The following is a 16,955-nucleotide window of genomic DNA, read 5'->3' on the forward strand; positions in this document are numbered from 1 at the left end:
GAAACCTGGGTGAGGAAATGGAGACCTTCAGGAAGGAAAGCATTTTGTTCCCTTGAATAGGGGAGTAGGGTAAGAGTCTCTAAACCTGTAGGAGAAATGAAGGAATGAAAAGTCTCAGACTTTGCTGTTTTCAGCTACTCTAACTCATTTAGTAAGGTTTTTGGTAAGGATCATTCCTGGGTGCGAGTAGACTTTGCTGCGAGCTCATCCTACATCTCCTCAGTGGTGTACATTAACCTTTCTCTGCAATCTTCATTTGCTGGCACATCTTTTCTGTAGGAGCTTGGTGTTAAAAAGAAAGCTGGTTGACCCTTATCTTCAGCCAGGCTCAGCTTGTTCTGGGGTGTCTGAGCTCCCAAAGCCAGATATGTTTGCTGCAAACACATTAGCATATTCCCTGTAACGTATGCTCAAAGGGTGTTTCTTTTAGAGAAGCCTCTCTAAAGATAGCATCGTGAAGTTCTGTGTTGTCAACCAGGGACACTTGATCTAAAAAACAACATTTGATACACAGACAAGGTTTGCAAGTGCCATCTGGATTCTAGGAGATGAGCTAGGTTGTCTCTGTTTTGCATACACTCACTAGGAAAAACGAGTATGTGAGGGCAGATTAATTCTGCGGGATCACCTGAGCACAACAGTTCAGTCCACGCGACTGCCCCCGCTGACACGGGACACCAGTGTAATCCCATCCCACCGAGCAGCATGTGCCACTGCACCTTCTCAGGGTGCTGGAAAGAACCCTGTACTTCAGTGGTATATTTATTGAAACCCAGGTGGGATCAATTTAAATTCCCTGGAGCCAGTAATATTTTAATCTACTCCCAAGCACACTGTGAGGCAGAGCCCCGTGAATGATGCAAAGCCCTGCAGAAATGGGCATATTTTTAGGGATGCAGAGTACACAGATGCCTTTGTCTGGCTTCAGCTCTGCATAGTGGAAAGACTCTCCTCAAAAAACATATAAAGCAAAAACCTCAAGACCATGAACATTTAATATAGCCATGGATTGAACAGCAGACTTAGTGTCCACGTCTTCCCAGGGCTATGTGGGCGATAAAATGTTACTTCAGGGCCTGTTTCTTGACTTTTTAGTTATCCTCTCATATGCAAATCTAATTTGCCTAATGGGCTGGTGAGTGTAATTGAAAGGCAGCCTGCACTTACAACATAGTGAAAAGTCTCACCTGTGCCCAAGCACAGATGGGTCCCTGCCTCACTACTGCATCATTAGAGGAAATTTATAGGCACTGTAGCACAGGCTTTGCTGTGGCAGGGGGAAGAAAACAGCATTTAAAACAAACTTGGGGGGTTTTGTTTGTGGGTTGGGCTGTTTCCTGATCTGGCGATTGTGGTGGCTGCACCCCTTGGTTAGCATCATCTTTGCTGTTCCTTCAGTTAGCAGTGGGCAGGCTAATGCTAGTTAATAGTAACTAGTTTAGGGCAACTCTAAGAATGATGAGTTGGAAGGTCTTTTCTGTGCTGTGTTGCAGCATGATGCTTTGAAAGCAAGTGCATTAGCAGCTGAGCCAACACCCTTCACTCGATGGTCCCTGTGCATCGCTGAATCCCCAGAGGTTGCCCATGGAAAAATCTTCACTTCTGCTGCCTGTGAGAGATTGGGGAAGGAGGAAGAGCAGAGACAGTTACTGCTGTGCTTCCATCTCTTCTGGAGTCATTCCCTGAAGAGACTACGATGTAGTGAGCTTTAATGGCTCTCCTGTCCACCCCCATCTCTCCCTGCCTGGGTTCTGCAGGAGATGCTGGCTCATGGTGCTCCAGCACCACACCAGCAGCCTAGCTTCTAAAGCTGTGCAGGTGCCCATCTGCATCATCAGGCTCCTAAACACCTCTAAAACTCATCCTTAAATGCATTCTTTCTGTGCTTCTGGCTCTGTGGGGTGGTGGAAAGCTTTCCACAGGCTGATCGGGTTTGGGGCGAATAGGAAGAGCAATTTGTGTAGTGACGTGAGGAGTGTTTTTCAGAGGCAGGATTGTCATCTTGGCAGGGCTCCTGCATGTGTCATTGATCGGGAGTGAATATTAGCTGGGCAACAGTTAATGTACTTAGCACCCAAGTGAATAAAGCATGGTCTCTAAAGAGAGCCAGCATGAGTTATGGTGTGATTAGCAAGTCTTGGCTACCTTAGGCACATCCACAGGGTAGCTAGATGGGTGTTAGTGCCTGCAGCACTGCCAGCAACAGGGCGAGGGCTGCAGTAGTAAAGCCACAGGGAGCTGTGGGGTGAGGGACACTTGTGGTCTTTGGTTTGGACTTCAGCTCTTGTAGGAAGCTGTAAATAATGGGGAAGAAAAAGACTTTCCAAGTCTTTTCCAAGCACCTTCCTTCATTTTTTGGACAACTTGCCTGATTTTAGAGTTTGGTGGAACCTGGAGCTCCAGCTCTTCAGCCTCTATCCAGAGAAGGGAGATTCCCCATTGACTCTGCTTTATATTCGGAAAAGAGAGCAAGTGGTATGACTTTAGGGACTCAAAGGGGATTAATTTTTTGTATTCTTCCTTGATTGCTTCATTTGGAGTTTGTGGTAGGACTTGAATAGTGGGTTGGGTTGGGGGGTTTTTGTTGCTTTATTTTTGAAAATATCACCATTGTTTTCATCTAAACTACCTCTTCTGACTCTGAGCTTCTAGACTGCTTCCTTCTTCAGATGGTCAGGACTTGTACCTGTTCTGTGCTGTAAAATCAGTTTGGGTTTTTCTAGTTTAATTTAGGCTTTTGGTGGCAGCTTTGGGTGTCCTTGGTATTATATGTGCCTCTCTGTGGTCTCATTGATTGTTGTGGACCAAGGTGTTCTGCCTTGAGGTCTCCTTGAGATCAAGCTTTTAAGAAATGGCTTTGCTTGGTTTTAAGTGGCATTATTTACCAGTTATTGGTAGTGGTGCTTGGGCTGCTGGCACTGGTACTTTGAGCCTGTCTTGTGTACATGGACTTTCTAATCTCAGTTCCTGTATTACTCGGTTTATTTTCTACTCACCAGATGCCAGATTTTCTGTTCCAGTTCTTACCATTTGTAATGCTGCTAAGAAATACAGATTTACCCAGTACTGGCTGTTTACTGAGGTTAGTGGTAGTTTTTTAAGTGGCTTTGTAGTGGTAGGAACCAAATCATCAAGCAGCAGGGCTTGGGAGATGGAGAGCTGAGACAGTGATGTATTCTTGAATTGTTTAAAGCTTCTGACTTAAACCTCCACCTGTACATCTTTAGCAACCAGGTTTAAAGTTCTCAGATCTTCAATTACTGGATGATTTTAAGAGAGATTTGTGGTGGTTTTGAATTCATCCTCTTATTTTAAATGAGACTGTTACCTCCTCCAATGCTTTTCAGACAGTTCACTTTTACTGGTGGTGTAGGAACTTCTGAGGTGCTCTGGGATGGCTCTGCCCTACATAGGCTGTGTTCCCTGTCAGTGCTTGCTCCTGTGGCCAGGATGAGTAGTGCAGGACTGAGAACTTGTCCAAGTCATGGACAATATTTGTGTTTGTTGTACCCAGCGAGGCAGGTGAGACAGGATCACTCTGAAGGTGCAATCTCATCTTAGGCATGTTCTGGGAAAAAGACATGCTTGTATAATCAAGGGCTTTCTCTCCCAAAAGAGGCTTCTATTTTCCTCTTGCTGCTGTTGTTGAAGCACCTCTGGGTTCTCTGATGACACAACAGCCTTGCTGTCAGCAGCTGTCTGCCAGCCCTGGCCATGCTGCAGTTCCTCATCCGCAGGTGCTGCTGGGGCTGCCTGGGCAGCAGAGCCCACCCAGCCCTGCCTGCTGCAGGAGCTGCTCATGTTATGTCTTGATGCTCCTCCAGGCCCATGTAGGCTCTGAAGGGCAGCAGAAAACCTGCAGTTTTGTTCCCCAGAGTTACGAGCTGTGTGGGAGTTCCCTCATGGGTGCTGGAGAGCAAAGCAGGGTTGAACTGGCAGTCTGCAGCCAGGAGCCGTGGGTCTGGGGCACAGGGATTGTTTTTACCTGAGATTTATTGGTCCGAAAGAGCCTGTTAAAGGAGCTTCTGTACACATCCTGGAAGGAACTGGTGCTTTGTGTGGCCAAACTGATTCCCAGGAGCTAACAAGGAGCAGAGGATTAGCAGTGGGCAGGACTCAAAGCCTTGGGTGCCATGGCATTGGGATCCAAACTCTCCCAGCCCTCCAGCACAGGGCTTCACACCATCACTTAGCTGCTTGGAGCCAGGGGTTAAAAAGGCACTGAGATGTGAAATGGCCCCTGCTTGATGCGATGCTTTTCTGAAAGGAAACTCTCTAAATGTTTTCTCCCAAAGAGGCAGGGCTTCATCCTGCAGTGAGCAGAGAGGAACTGCTGCTGCTGCCTTTAAGCAAAGGAGCTTGCTGTGCTGACCCAGAAACAGCTTCATTCTCAACAACTGCTAAATTCCTCACAGAATTGGCTAGAAAATTACCTCTTCTTCCACAACTTTATTTTTCCTACCAAAACTAAGAGCTGGGATATAAAACAGCAGGTGGTGAAAAAGAAGGGTCACTAGCCTGGTATCTCAGAATAGACCATGGCTTTTTGTTTTCCCCAGCTTCCAGGAGTGAACCCAACTCACAGCGTGGAAGCTGCTGGACCCAGCAGAGATCCCCTGGGAAAGGGCTTGGGTTGGAAAGGCGGCTCTCCAGGGGAAGCCACGGGAATGCTGGGCCTGTAGTGCTGGCCTGGGCTTTATCAGCAGCCCGGCAGGGAGAAGGGGACGTGCCAGCACTGCTGCCATGCCGAGCCGTGGCCCTGCGTTGTGTGATGTCTAGATGAGGTGCTGAGGGACATGGTTTAGTTAGTGATGGGCTTGGCAGTGTGAGGTGAGTGGTTGGACTCGATGATCTTAAAGGTCTTTTCCAACCATAATGATTCTGTGATTGTACGTGCGGTACCGGCAGCTCTCAGCTCAGCCCGCTGTGAGCAGCACTGAGCTGTCTTGTTGAAGAATAAAGTAGGGCAGCCAAGGCATGGAGTCCCAGGCTCTCAGAGGGAGTTTACTGAGATGACTTTGTGGCTTAAATCCCATCTGGTGAGGTCTTGCTGATGGATTTTAAGTAACGAGCACTGCTGATGTCATGCTTGATCGGACACCTCTAATTGCAGGATCCATGCGAGATGTTCTTGTGCAGGACATGCTGCAGAGAAGCTGCATAGCAGCACTGAACCCTCTGGGAACACTTCCTCTGGGTGAGACAAGCCTATAGTCTCCCCAAGGCTCCTGCAGACCCATACTTGTGACCAGAGAAGCCCAAGGAGGCCTGCAGCAGCCATGGCCCTGCGCTGGCCCCTCTATGTGGAGCCTGGCTGCAGTGGGGCCGTTGTAGGAGTCTGCTTCAGTACCTCTGCTGCTCTGAAGCTCGTTTCAATCAGTGGATGCATTTCTGTTGACCATTATGAGCTGGGTAGAGCCCCTCGGAGCTAATTAGTAATAAGAGGATGACAATAAAACACATCTCCCTGGGCTCTGGCACCGCTTTTCTGATACTGCTGGGCTGGAGAGAAAGGTAACAAAATGGAGCCTAGTGCATGTGTGTTTCATCTGGAGAGCAGGAGAAGGGTGGAGCTGCTTGTTAAATGGCCAGCAATCCAACTTTTCAAAGGATTTATGAATGCTAGACAAAACCATATCCTAAGGGCTGTCCCAAAACCTCTGTTATGGTGGAAAAAGCTTTCGAAAGTTAGAGCTTGTTCGTTGTGTTTTCTCCCTTTTGGGTCACCTGAATTTTACAGGTATGAAAGTGGCAGTGTTGTTTACTCAATGACATTTAGCTTGAGCGGGAAGAAAAAAGACTTAAGTGCTGGAAACAGCACTGATGTTGACACATGGATGGCTGGTTACTCCTGAGCAGGGCTGGCACAGCATCAAGGGCTTTTCTGCTGCTCACCCTGCCCTGCCAGCGAGTGGGCTGGGGGGCACAAGGAGCTGGGGGGCAGCGTGGCTAGGACAGCTGACCCCAACTAGCCACAGAGATAGTCCATATCATAGAGTTTCAAGAGACTTTTCCTATCTAAAAAGTAGCTGAGATGGTAAAATCATTCATGTGTGCGTGGTCAACTCAATTCCTGCTTTCCCTGCACGTAGCATTTCCTGTAGGTGAAACTCAAGCCCTTTGGGTTTTATTTTCTCTGTATGTAGCAGCCCCACTAAATAATCATTGTTTAAACAAGTACTGTTTGACACTGAGCTGTTGCTCCACGCCTCTTGGTAACTGGTGTCCCTTTTGTACGCGTTGTGTCTGGGCTCCACCGAACTCGGGAGCCATTCGTTTTCCTGGTGTTTTCTTCCCTGCGGCAAATGAGACACAGATGTTCCCATCTGGAAAGTTTGTTCGTGCTGCCGTCGTTTCTCTCAGAGTCAGAGGATTTGGAGAACAGTGCAGCAGGCTGAGACTTTTAAGAACTGATTCTTCCATGATTGTGCTGATTGTTTGATGTCTGTAGCTACTTTCATTTTCCATTCAGAGTGCTTCAGCCTAGTAAGTCAGTAGGGCAGAGGAGTGAAGAGTTCTTAATATTGTGAGTGGATGTTTCTTAGAAAATGGCTTGATTCTGTAACTTTAAATGGAACAAGGAACTAATGAAAAATACTCCCCAAAATACTTTAGTGGTAACTAATCAAATGAATCAGTGAGCATTTCTGGCTCTGCAGGAGCACAGCTGCCCTGCCCAGCTCCTGCCCAGGTTCTAACCCCAGCCAAAGAGGCCTGAGCAACCAGAGCAGTGGTTTTGGAGAGCGAGGAGAGCTCTCCCCTGATCCCCAGAGCACTTCCCATCCTAAAACTACAGGCTGACCTGTAGGCTTTGGTTTCCAGGAATACATTCTGCTGGGGTACACTCCCAGAATGTATCCTTCCCTTCACAGGGGCTGTCTGTGAGCAGGGCAAAGCATATGAGTGGTGAGGATGGGGAAGTTTCCTTGCCCTGGAGCATCACAAGCTCCATGGCCATGCTCACCACATCCCTTTGAGACAGGCAATGAGCAAAAGCTGTTGGCAGGGATGTCAAGAGATCAACTTGGGTCCCCAAAACTTAATTGCATGGGCACTAGCAGTGTGGGAAGAGCATTGTTCTGGCGTGTTGGTAAGAGCAGCCCCAGCTCCTGGGTGGCTGCCCCACTGCGTGCAAATGGTTTTTCGAGCAGCTTTCACGGTCTGAGTAATGATTCCCTCAGCTCATGGGAAAGAGAGCAGGAGACTGAGGAGCTACCAAGCCACAGTGGTCCATGTTCATGTAGACTTTGGGAGGGCTTGATGTACCCTTGACTCAGGGAGCTGTTTGTGGGATGGCTTCAGCAGCTGCAGGGTTGCACTGCTGGTGCTGCTATGATTCCCTGGACCAAGAGGAAGCCAAGGCGAGGGCAGAGGGGAAGCTGCAACAGTCTTGTCTGGGTGGGAGCGTAGCAGAAGAGAGCTGCTGTGAAGTCCAACCTGTGCTACCGATGAGTTTTTAGAGCCAGGCACATTAATAGCTTCGTATAAAAATCGCTGAAGGGCGAGATGGATAAAGATCTGCAGTCTGCCTTCAGGAATTAATTATTAATCTTATTTCCCTTATTAACTGCTTTCTGGACTGGTTGTGAGCGATAACATACTTTGCTCTTTCAAGTTCTTCTATCTGAGTTTCACATTGAATTGAGATTTAAAGTGAAACAGCTGTGTGTGGGAGAGGAATAGATGGCAATGGAGATACACGCGTTTATTTTTGCTGTATGAGATGCCTGTCCCAGGCTCAGCAGCTCCCTCCTGTGTGATGCGAGGCTCTCCTGCGAGGTGCCGAGTCCTCTCCACTCCCACAGCATCTTACAGCTCAGGAGCCGAGATGTGTGATAAAACCAAGCTAAACAGGGTAAAAATAGGCTGATCACATTTAGTGGAGGAAGTATCTGTACAGCAACACAAGTTACCCACCGCAACAGATGCCAGAGGATCATCTTTACCAGCTCTGTGCTTTGGTGTGGAGGGAGGGGGATGGAGAAAGACCTCGAGCTGACCAACATTTGGACCTCAAGCTGACCTCTTTGTGACACACTCATGACTCCCAGGTCTGGTTATAAATTACAATTTGTTGGCTCAAGCAAAGGGAGACCTCTGGAAACCACCCCACATGCAAATAAATGTCAATATTTGTATAGAAAGGTAAGACTGCAAACCTCTTAACGCCTCTCTCTCCACCACACTCAGACTAACCCAATCGGCCTTATTTTCCTGAGGCTGCTGTATTGGCAGCCTTGTTTCCAATGCTTATCTTCAGTCTTCCTCCTCCATCGCTTTTTGATGCAGTGATGCTGCAAAAAGATAAAACATTGGCTCTTTCCTCGATGTGGTTTCAGTTGGAGCTTGGGGGAAGCTGTCTGGAAGCAGGTGATGGAGGGATTGCAGCGGAGGAGCAGTAAACGGTGTCTTCTGGAGGTCTGAGTAATGAGACTCCTGCTTTGCATGTCGATAACCTCTCATCTGCACACCTTGGAGAGCTGCAAAGGTGCTCTACAGATGGCTTAGAGCCGTCAAGGGGAGGGAGAGGCAACCTTAAAGCAGAGGGAAGATGTTCATAAAATTGAAATGTAATTCTTCCCATTTCTCAGTTCCTAAATGTGAAAAATATTAGCTTGGTGGAGACTGAAAACAGATGGTGAGCAGTTGGAGCAGATAAGCATGTTATTCAAAATAAACATTCGCCAAAGCTGGGGAGGTGGCGAACCATATTTCATTTCACCCTATTTACATTATCAGGTCAGGTTACGCTGATGCTGCCTCTCGTTTGCATTCAGACTATCAACAGGGAACCCTGCAACGCAAGCCAACTGCAGCACGTCCTTTCCATCAGAGACGTGTTTGGGCTGGAATGGATGGGTTTGGGCCATTTCCCTGGCTTTTCCTCCAGGATGATGTATCGAGCTCGTTATCTTCAAGCAGCTCTCCTAGGCTGTAGGCAGGGTCCTGCCAGCCACAGGAGAGGACACTGAGGTGTCTCCTTCCTCTGTTTCCTTCTTTCAAGTGACCTCTTTAGCTATTTTGACCAGCTTTGTGTTGCTTTGTCTTAAACCAGAGACTCTTACCCATGAAAACAGTGGAGAAATGAGCCTCTGGTTCAAGGACTGTTTCTAGGAAGGGTTTGTTTTGCTGACTTGGAGGTCATCTGTAATTCATGCCTCTAGTCTGAGTGGTCATCTGAGGTGGTAGGGCCAGAGGAAAGGGAAGTGTGTCTGGAGCATGGCTGATGTGCCTCTCCTTGAGGAGTGTTTCAGGGGGGCTGGGTTGACTTTGTGGCTGGCTGGCTGTCCACTGGCAGCAGAGCAAGCCCAGACTTGGCTCCTTGGGCAACCAAAGAATTTCTTTAGCCAGACTTAACCTTGGCTGCTGCTCCTGGATGGTTTTCCAGTCCCTCACTCTCCAGAGAGGCAGGTATGAATGTGGGGCTTGTAACTTTTTGAGGTGAGGAGTGCTTTTTTAGGTTATGAGCGTATCCTGCCTGTTCTGGATCAAAGTCCAAAACACCTCTTCTGATTAAACCTCTTCCATCTGTATGAAACTGTTACATGCTTTCACTCCTGAAGCTCTGAACCACTGGGCAAACCCTTGTAAGCAGCCTTTTGTTCAGATGACATTAGCTAAACCCAGAACTGTTAATTTACAGACTTTCAATCTAACCACTTAGTGGTCAAAGCCTGGTTGACAAGAGCTGGTTTTGAGCCTGCTCTCTCTGTCCTGCAGACTGCAAAATGGCAAAGCAAGCCCTTCACCTGTGCATACCTGCAGAGTTTGCAGTGCTGCCTCGTGTTTAGTGTGGTTTGCCCTCATTTCTTCCAATAAGTTTCACGTGTTGACATCTACAGAAGGCTGCAGGGCTTGAGTCTAGCAAACAGGTTGGTGAGAAGCAGTTCTGACTGTGCAGCTCATTTATAAACAGGATCTACAAAATCACTCTCAGGCCAAGCAGGTTTCTACTTCCTTCCTTGACACCTGGGTCAAGAAATATCCATGCTCATGCTGTGTGTGACCCCAAACACCCAGCCACAGGCTTTAGATCTGTTTCCCATAAGGGAGGAGTAAAGGCTTTACAGTGTTGAGCTGAGAGCAGGGTTTGAGCCTGCACATACAGCCTGTGCCCGCTCCTGAAGGTTGCTGGAAGGTGTTTTATTTTGCCCATGCAGACTCTACGCTGTAAATTCCTGTAAAGCATCCACGTTTCCTGCAGCATGGCAGTGGCTCTTTCTCTCTTGCCTTGCTCTGGGCAAGCTCATGCTCTGCCATGGCAGTGAGAGCAAGGTTTTCCTCGAGCATCCCCCTGCAGAGCACCACCGACATCAGGTGCTTCACAACTGCCCCTCACGTCTTTGAAACGTGACTGTGCATATGGGAGGTGCAACCTGGGAGTCATGGCCCCAGCAAGGGTGTGGTTCATCATCCACTTCTTTAGAATAATTCTAGTTCTTCCATCCTGATACTATTCTGCTGACTGTTGGAACTGTGTGTTGGACTTTGGGAAGCCCATTTGTGTCTGCCTGCCCCCAGGATTATTCCTGGCCCTCTGATTCCTGGTCTTGCTCTATGGGGGAAGGTAACATCCAGTTTTCCTCATGCAATGTTTTGGTTTCTTTCTCAGTGCTTAGCTTATTCTCTAAGTGCCAAAGGCATTTAAGGAGTAATTTAAATTCCACTGTACTTCAGGTACTCCCTGACTTGTCACTAGTTTTTTTTTCGTGTGCCTTTTCCCTTTTCTCAAACCCACAGGCATGAAGAGATTAATAAAGTGGCTTCTTTATACCGTTTATAAGGCAAGTGAATGCTAAGCATTCTTCAGAGGTCACCTCTCACAGCAACACTCTGTTGAACACCATAGGTGGAAGGCTGCTTTAGAGATATAGTAAATACGAGCCCCCAGCTTTCCTTCTGGTGGGCTGTTGTCTCACTTAGCTCTTTCTCCTCTCCAGAAAGGAAAGTCATCAGCTGCACTTAATCTTGACATATGCTCCTTTTTAATTTGTTCTGCCAGAATGAGAACTGGAGCAGCCAAGGAAACACAGAGCGTGGCAACAGCACGGGGAGTCACATCAAACCAGGGCCCTGCTGTGCGCCGCTGGGGAGCAGAGGGTGAGGCCTTCCGAGTGTGCTCAGAGCTCGGGGGCTTTTGAGTCTCTTGCACACCTGGGCTCCTTAAATGGGACAGGGAAATATATAGGGCACACAGCATAAACTGCTACGTGCCTCCAGCTGTCCTCAGCCAGACAGCAGCTTTGCAGCATCTGAAATCTGTAACTCCAATTGCTGGGAAATCTGGTGTGCGGGCTTCAGCGGCTTCTGGAGGAGATGAAATGCTTGCATCAAGCCAAGACTAAAACTGCATCTCTCTGAGCGGCTTTCATTTTACTCCCTGTGAGCCCTCTTCCCATGTGAAACTCCAGCATGTTGGAGGCAGGGAAGGCAGCTCTATGAGGTGGGAAAGGCAGCTCTCCCAGCTGGTTGGGTGGCATGTCACTACTGTCCCCTTCTCTCATGAAGCTTCGCAGGTCCTGGGTGCATGATTGAGCCCGTGTCACTGCACAGTTTTGACGTTTGGCAGCTTGACAGCAGAAGTGTTGTGCTATAAATACGTTCAAGCTGTCTCCTGCTCTCCATTTGTGAGTGTTTCGAAGTCCAGGTAGGGTTTGGAAGGACGTGGTTTTGAAGGGAAACAGCAGAGTGTTTGCAGTTTAGGCAGGTGGCTTGCTCTGACTCACCCTCGATAGCAGAGTTGTAGTGAGGTGGGGGTCAGTCTTTTCTCTACAGTAATGAATGACAGGACACAAGGAAATGGGTTCAAGTTATGCCAGGGGAGGTTTACATTGGACATCAGGAAGAACTTTTTCACTGACACAGTTATTAAGGATTGAATCTGGACTGTGATGGAGTCCCCATCCCTGGAGATACTCAAAAGACGCATAGGTGAGGTGCTGAGGGCCATGGGTTAGTGATAGGCTTGGCAGTGTGAGGGGAGGGCTTGGACTCGATCTTAAAGGGCTTTTCCAACCATAATGATTCTGTCATTGACAACAATTATTCTTCTTAGAGCATCATCTGGAAATCTGTTACAGCATTTGAGTTGTGATTTCAGAAAGCATGGTGGGGTGACTTGCAGGCATTTTGAGGAGCATCTCACTATCCTCTCTGTGCATCCGGAGGCTGCACTGAAGTGTTGCCCTTGGTGAGCCAGTCAAATGTGGGAGAAGGAGATGGGAAGGCAGTGTTCCTCCAGGGACCATCTCACTGGCTCATTTTTAGCCCCAGGTCAACTTGAGGCTGACTCAAGTCCTCCTTTGCAGTCTGGTTTGCTCACATGATTCTCCTTACACGGACATGTTTAGGCTGAAAATGAGGAGGTTCAGAAAGTTGGGTTTTATCTGCATTTATAGATGCCCCAGATCATTAGCAGGAAGCCTTTAAAATTAACTCTGTCTGCTTCTTGTGTGTTGGAGTGAGCTCAGAAAAGGTGTTGGCTTCTCGTGGGCTTTGGTTTTGGTGTCTCATGCAGTAGCCCAGCAGTAGCTGGTTTTATTTTGGGTTATAAATTCCATGTGACTTTTCCTCCCACCCCCCTGTAAATTAACCAAATGAGTTCTGCTTTCTCAGTGTGCCCTAGAAGCGTTTTAGGAGGAAAGAGGAGAAACCTTAAGGATTGGTTTCACACTCTCTTTCTCTCCAGAGCATGACAATATCAGGTTGGCCACCTATGCCTGGAGAAGAGGGTTTCAAGGAAGGGAGTGAAGCAGATCAATGGTGGCAGAGTGTTGATGGGCAGGGTGTGCAGTGGGCAGGGGCCAGCAGCAGGTAGGGCAGGAGGCCATGCTCTCCTCGGCATACCTATGGCTGGGTGGGTGTAGAAGTGGGCAGAGAGCTCCCAGAGAGGAGCAGGAGGCACATCTCAGGTCTGTGTCTGTGGATGATGAGCAAACAGCCCGTGGTTCTCACGGATCAGCTCGTGGTGCTGCAGTTATTCTGAGCAAACATGTTTCTGTCCCCTGACGGCCATCGAGCAGCTGGCACCGAGTGCTGGAAAGGCACAATTAGTGCTGTTTGGATTGAAAAATATGGGTCATTTAGCAACATTTCCCTTCCCTGCCTGTGTGAGTGAACTCAGAGTTTTTGTGCTAGAAACACCCCTGACTTCATGCACAAACCCTGCTTTGAGTCTGGTTTAGTGCATTTCAAGTGAGAGGAAAGGCAGAGGGTTGTCTGCTGCTGCTCTTGCTAGTGAGCTCACCTGCTGGTACCTGTGTACATGAATGATGTCCTGTTCCTAGCTCAGCACGTTGTTATTCATCTGCATGTCATACTCATGCATGGATATGACAGGGAGAGTCTGCACATCAGTGTTAAACCACAGGACAGTTGGACCAAATGTATGTGAGTGGTAGCTCACAACGTTAACGTGGAGATATGCTAAAATGAAGAGTGTGATCAGTGATTCTGTGTTTGTTGAGGCCTCACTTTATTCATGAGAGCAAAGCCTAGAAAATAATATCTTTTTTTGTTTTGAAACGAAGCTTTAAACACCAAAGACACACATTTCCTGCCATGGAAGTTTCGTGGACACAGGGTTTGTGTCCTCAGTTCTTCCAGCTGCGTTGAAATGGCAGGAAAACATGGGTTTGCTGCCTGTGTTCATCTCTGCTCCCCTTTCCACAAATCATCCTGCAAACAGCAAAGGAAAATGCTAAGGATAAGGCACTCCATTTGTTACCTTGCTGGCATTAACGATGACTTGCCATAAGGCATATTAAGAAGGCAGCTCGTGCCTGGTGCGTGGTGGCAGAGCAGGTGCTGGTGGCTGACGGAGCAGATTCCTGGCCAGCAGCACCAAGGGCTCGAGTGCCAGTCGGCCCCTCCTCTGCTCTCAAAAGCAGCATTTGTGTTGTCAGGAGTTGGAAAGGAGCAGGTTTTGTGGTTGTGTTTCAGTGCAGAACTTTGCCATCCATTCAGTGCCTCCTTGCTTTATGGGAATAGAGCCTTTAATTGCTTTGCCAGAGCTTGGAAGCTGAATTTCTTACAGTTGACAGATATTTGTAAAAACTGTGGATTGCAAATTAGCTCGTGATCTCTTTTAATCACATTACAGCATCCACTTGAAGACCTTTCCTCGATGGCTCAGAGCAGCCTCAGGACTGATCCTGGATGGCACAGGGCCCCTGTGCACATGTCATTTTTTGGCCGTGCCCCCTTCAAGGAGGGCACTGGGAGTCCCCTTCGGCTTCCTCACTGTGTGCTGATGCTCGCATGCCTGTGAGCTCCTGCCTCCAAAGCAGCTTGGCTGCTGCCCCGAGGCTCCAGCAGACTTTTCTGCTTGCCCAAAGCCAACAACTGCCTGAGAAAATTGAGCACTCCTAAGCCTGGCTTTCTGGCACCAGAGAGGTGAAAGGTGAGGGTCTGCACCTCCCTCCCCCCCAAAACCAGAGTGCAGGTGGGTGCTGGGAACCCATCCGTGTTCCTCTGCCATGACAGGCTGGAGTGTGGGTACAGATCATTAGTGAGAGCGTGGGGAGAGGTGGCCTGAGGAGCAGGGAGCAGTGGCCATGCTCACAGGGAGGCAATTGGCCTCACACCATGTTCTCTGGGGTCACGAGCTCTGCAGCCACCGGAGCAGCCCTGAGGGGTGAGGGCAGCTCCCACGGGAGCTGTGCTTTGGAGAGACTCAGGCTCTGTATGCTGAACTGTCTGGATTTAAAAATAACAACAAACCAGAACCAAAACAAACCTCCCCTGAGCCCTCAAGGCTTGCTGAAGCACATATTTCCTTCTCTTCTCTTGTTTCCTCCCGAGGATGCCATTTGAGGCTGATTTTAGCCACTGCTCAGGCTGCTTGGCTAAATTGGGCTGTCCCACCAGAGCCTGGCTCCCTCCCTGGCTGAGAAGGAAGCTGCAGGGTGAGCTGGTGCTGTGTTAGACACTAGAGACTGCAGGCAGGAGAGAGGGTGTGAGTAGCTGGGGTCAGTTTATTTTTACAACCCTGTGAGTGTTTTGGTCACTTGCTGGCACAGCTGCACCAGAGCTCCCTGCACAACGTGACAGCACCCACCCAGAAAAACAGGCTGCCTGTTGCATGGCTCTGAGGGAGGCTGCAGTTCCTCTGGAGAGGCCATCCCAGGGCCAGGCAGTTTGGGCACATGCCAGGCTGCATGTATGCTGGCATAGGCAGGCAGCACTGGGCATCAAGGACCACCCTGGCATCAGGGGGAGAGGACACACAGGGTGGTTTCATTTTGAAGGGTTTTTTCGATAAAGCCAAACATGCAGAACTGGTCAGAGCTGTTGCTGAAGTGGCTGCTTCAGAGACTGGTTCTGCTGCTCAAGAAACAGGGCAGGAGGTGCAGCCTCAGCATCTCATCCTTGTGAGGTGTGTATGGGCACACCTGCAGAGCATTGAGGGGATATTAAAGGGGGGGGGAAGCAAAGCAGACGGGCAGAAATATTTGAGGGGGTGTCTTCAGGCATGAAGCTTTGGACCCTTCACTACAAGAAGGACATTGAGGGGCTGGAGCATGGCCAGAGCCAGGCAGCGGAGCACAAGGGTACTGGGGAGGGGCTGAGGGAATGGAGGTGTTCAGCCTGGAGAAGAGGAGGCTGAGGGCAGACAGGAGCCCTCTCTGACACTCCCTGACAGGAGGCTGCAGGGAGCTGGGAGTTGGTCTCTGCTCCCAAGAACAAGTGACAGGGCAAAAGGAAACAGCCTCAAGTTGCCCCAGGGGTGGTTGAGATTGGAGCTGAGGCAGAACTGTTTCTCTGAGAGGGGTGTCAGCCCCTGTGCCAGGCTGCCCAGGGAGCTGGGGCAGTGCCCAGCCCTGGAGGGATCCCAAAGCTGTGGAGCTGAGGTGCTGAGGGCTGTGGGTTAGTGGTGGGCTGGGCAGGGTGAGGGAAGAGCTGGGACTCCAGTAGCTTCAAGGGCTTTTCCAACCCAAATGTTTCTATGAAGGGTGAGAAGGTGGGGCTGAGAGACTGGGGTGGTGAACATGGGCATCCTGAGCCTGCCCAGCAGCATCTGGTGACACCCACTGCACCCTGCGCTGCTCAGGACTGTACCTGCCCCTTCCCCTCTACCTCTCATCTTCACCCTGGAACTCTACTTTGCATGCTGGCTGGGGAAATGCTTGTCTGTGCCTGTCACTGAGTGTTACCACCTTCTCTTTGTACAGTTGCTGGTGAGAAGAGGGTGCCAGTGATGCCCGGATCGCCCGTGGAAGTGAAGATACAGTCCAGGTCCTCTCCTCCCAACATGCCGCCGCTGCCGCCCGTGAACCCCGGCGGCCCCCGGCCCGTGTCCTTCACCCCGGCTGCACGTAAGAACCCAGCAACACTGCGTTGCCCTGGGGCCAGCTCTAGCCAGGAGGAAAGGTTCTGCTTGTAGAAGTCCCTGGGGATGTGTGAGCTGTCAGCCAGGGCTTCTTGCCAGCACGGCTGGCGTTAGCCATGCTGCCGGGCCGTAAGGAAGCGGGGACTGGGGCTTTCCTGCTGTCATACTCCATATGCAGGATGTGTAACAGGGTCTGTAATCCCCCCCTACCCTTCTGCCTGCTCCTGCCTTACTCCCAATAAGTCCTTCCCTTGCAGGTGCAGCCTTGATTGCTGCCATAAACTCTTTAGGAAATGAAGCCTTTTATCAGGTCAGCTTCAGACAAGCCCAGAGCCAGGCTTTTCACAGCCTCTCGAGGGGAGTTAATGCTCGCTCTGCTCTATCTCACTTCACAGACAGCCTTTCTGCAGCTCAGATTAGAAAGTTTCCTCTTTAATTTCCCAGCCTTGGAAATTCCTTGCTGTCCATCCAGCTTCTCTTTTGTCCATCTTCACTTTCTAATCTTTGCTCTGAAGCCACAGGAGATCCTGGCCCTGCCCAGCCACGGCACAGCCTCACACCCACTTCTAGCTCGGTGTTGCACAGAGGTGACTGGGGATGGGATGGACCTACAGCCTTTTCTTAC

At 49.5% G+C, this 16,955-nt stretch overlaps 1 protein-coding gene across 3 annotated transcripts in view; it reads left to right on the top strand.

Moving 5' to 3' along the window:
• Nucleotides 1–16,955, top strand: part of CBFA2T2 (CBFA2/RUNX1 partner transcriptional co-repressor 2) — a 64,661-nt gene that overhangs the window by 32,250 nt on the left and 15,456 nt on the right. For all 3 annotated transcript variants that reach the window (XM_062008876.1, XM_062008877.1, XM_062008878.1), the window contains exon 2: nucleotides 16,173–16,316. In XM_062008876.1, coding sequence (XP_061864860.1) covers nucleotides 16,173–16,316 — 144 coding nt within the window. The remainder of the gene's footprint in view (nucleotides 1–16,172; nucleotides 16,317–16,955) is intronic.

Source organism: Colius striatus, chromosome 16 (assembly GCF_028858725.1).
Source record: "Colius striatus isolate bColStr4 chromosome 16, bColStr4.1.hap1, whole genome shotgun sequence".
NCBI classification, from domain to species: Eukaryota; Metazoa; Chordata; class Aves; order Coliiformes; family Coliidae; genus Colius; species Colius striatus.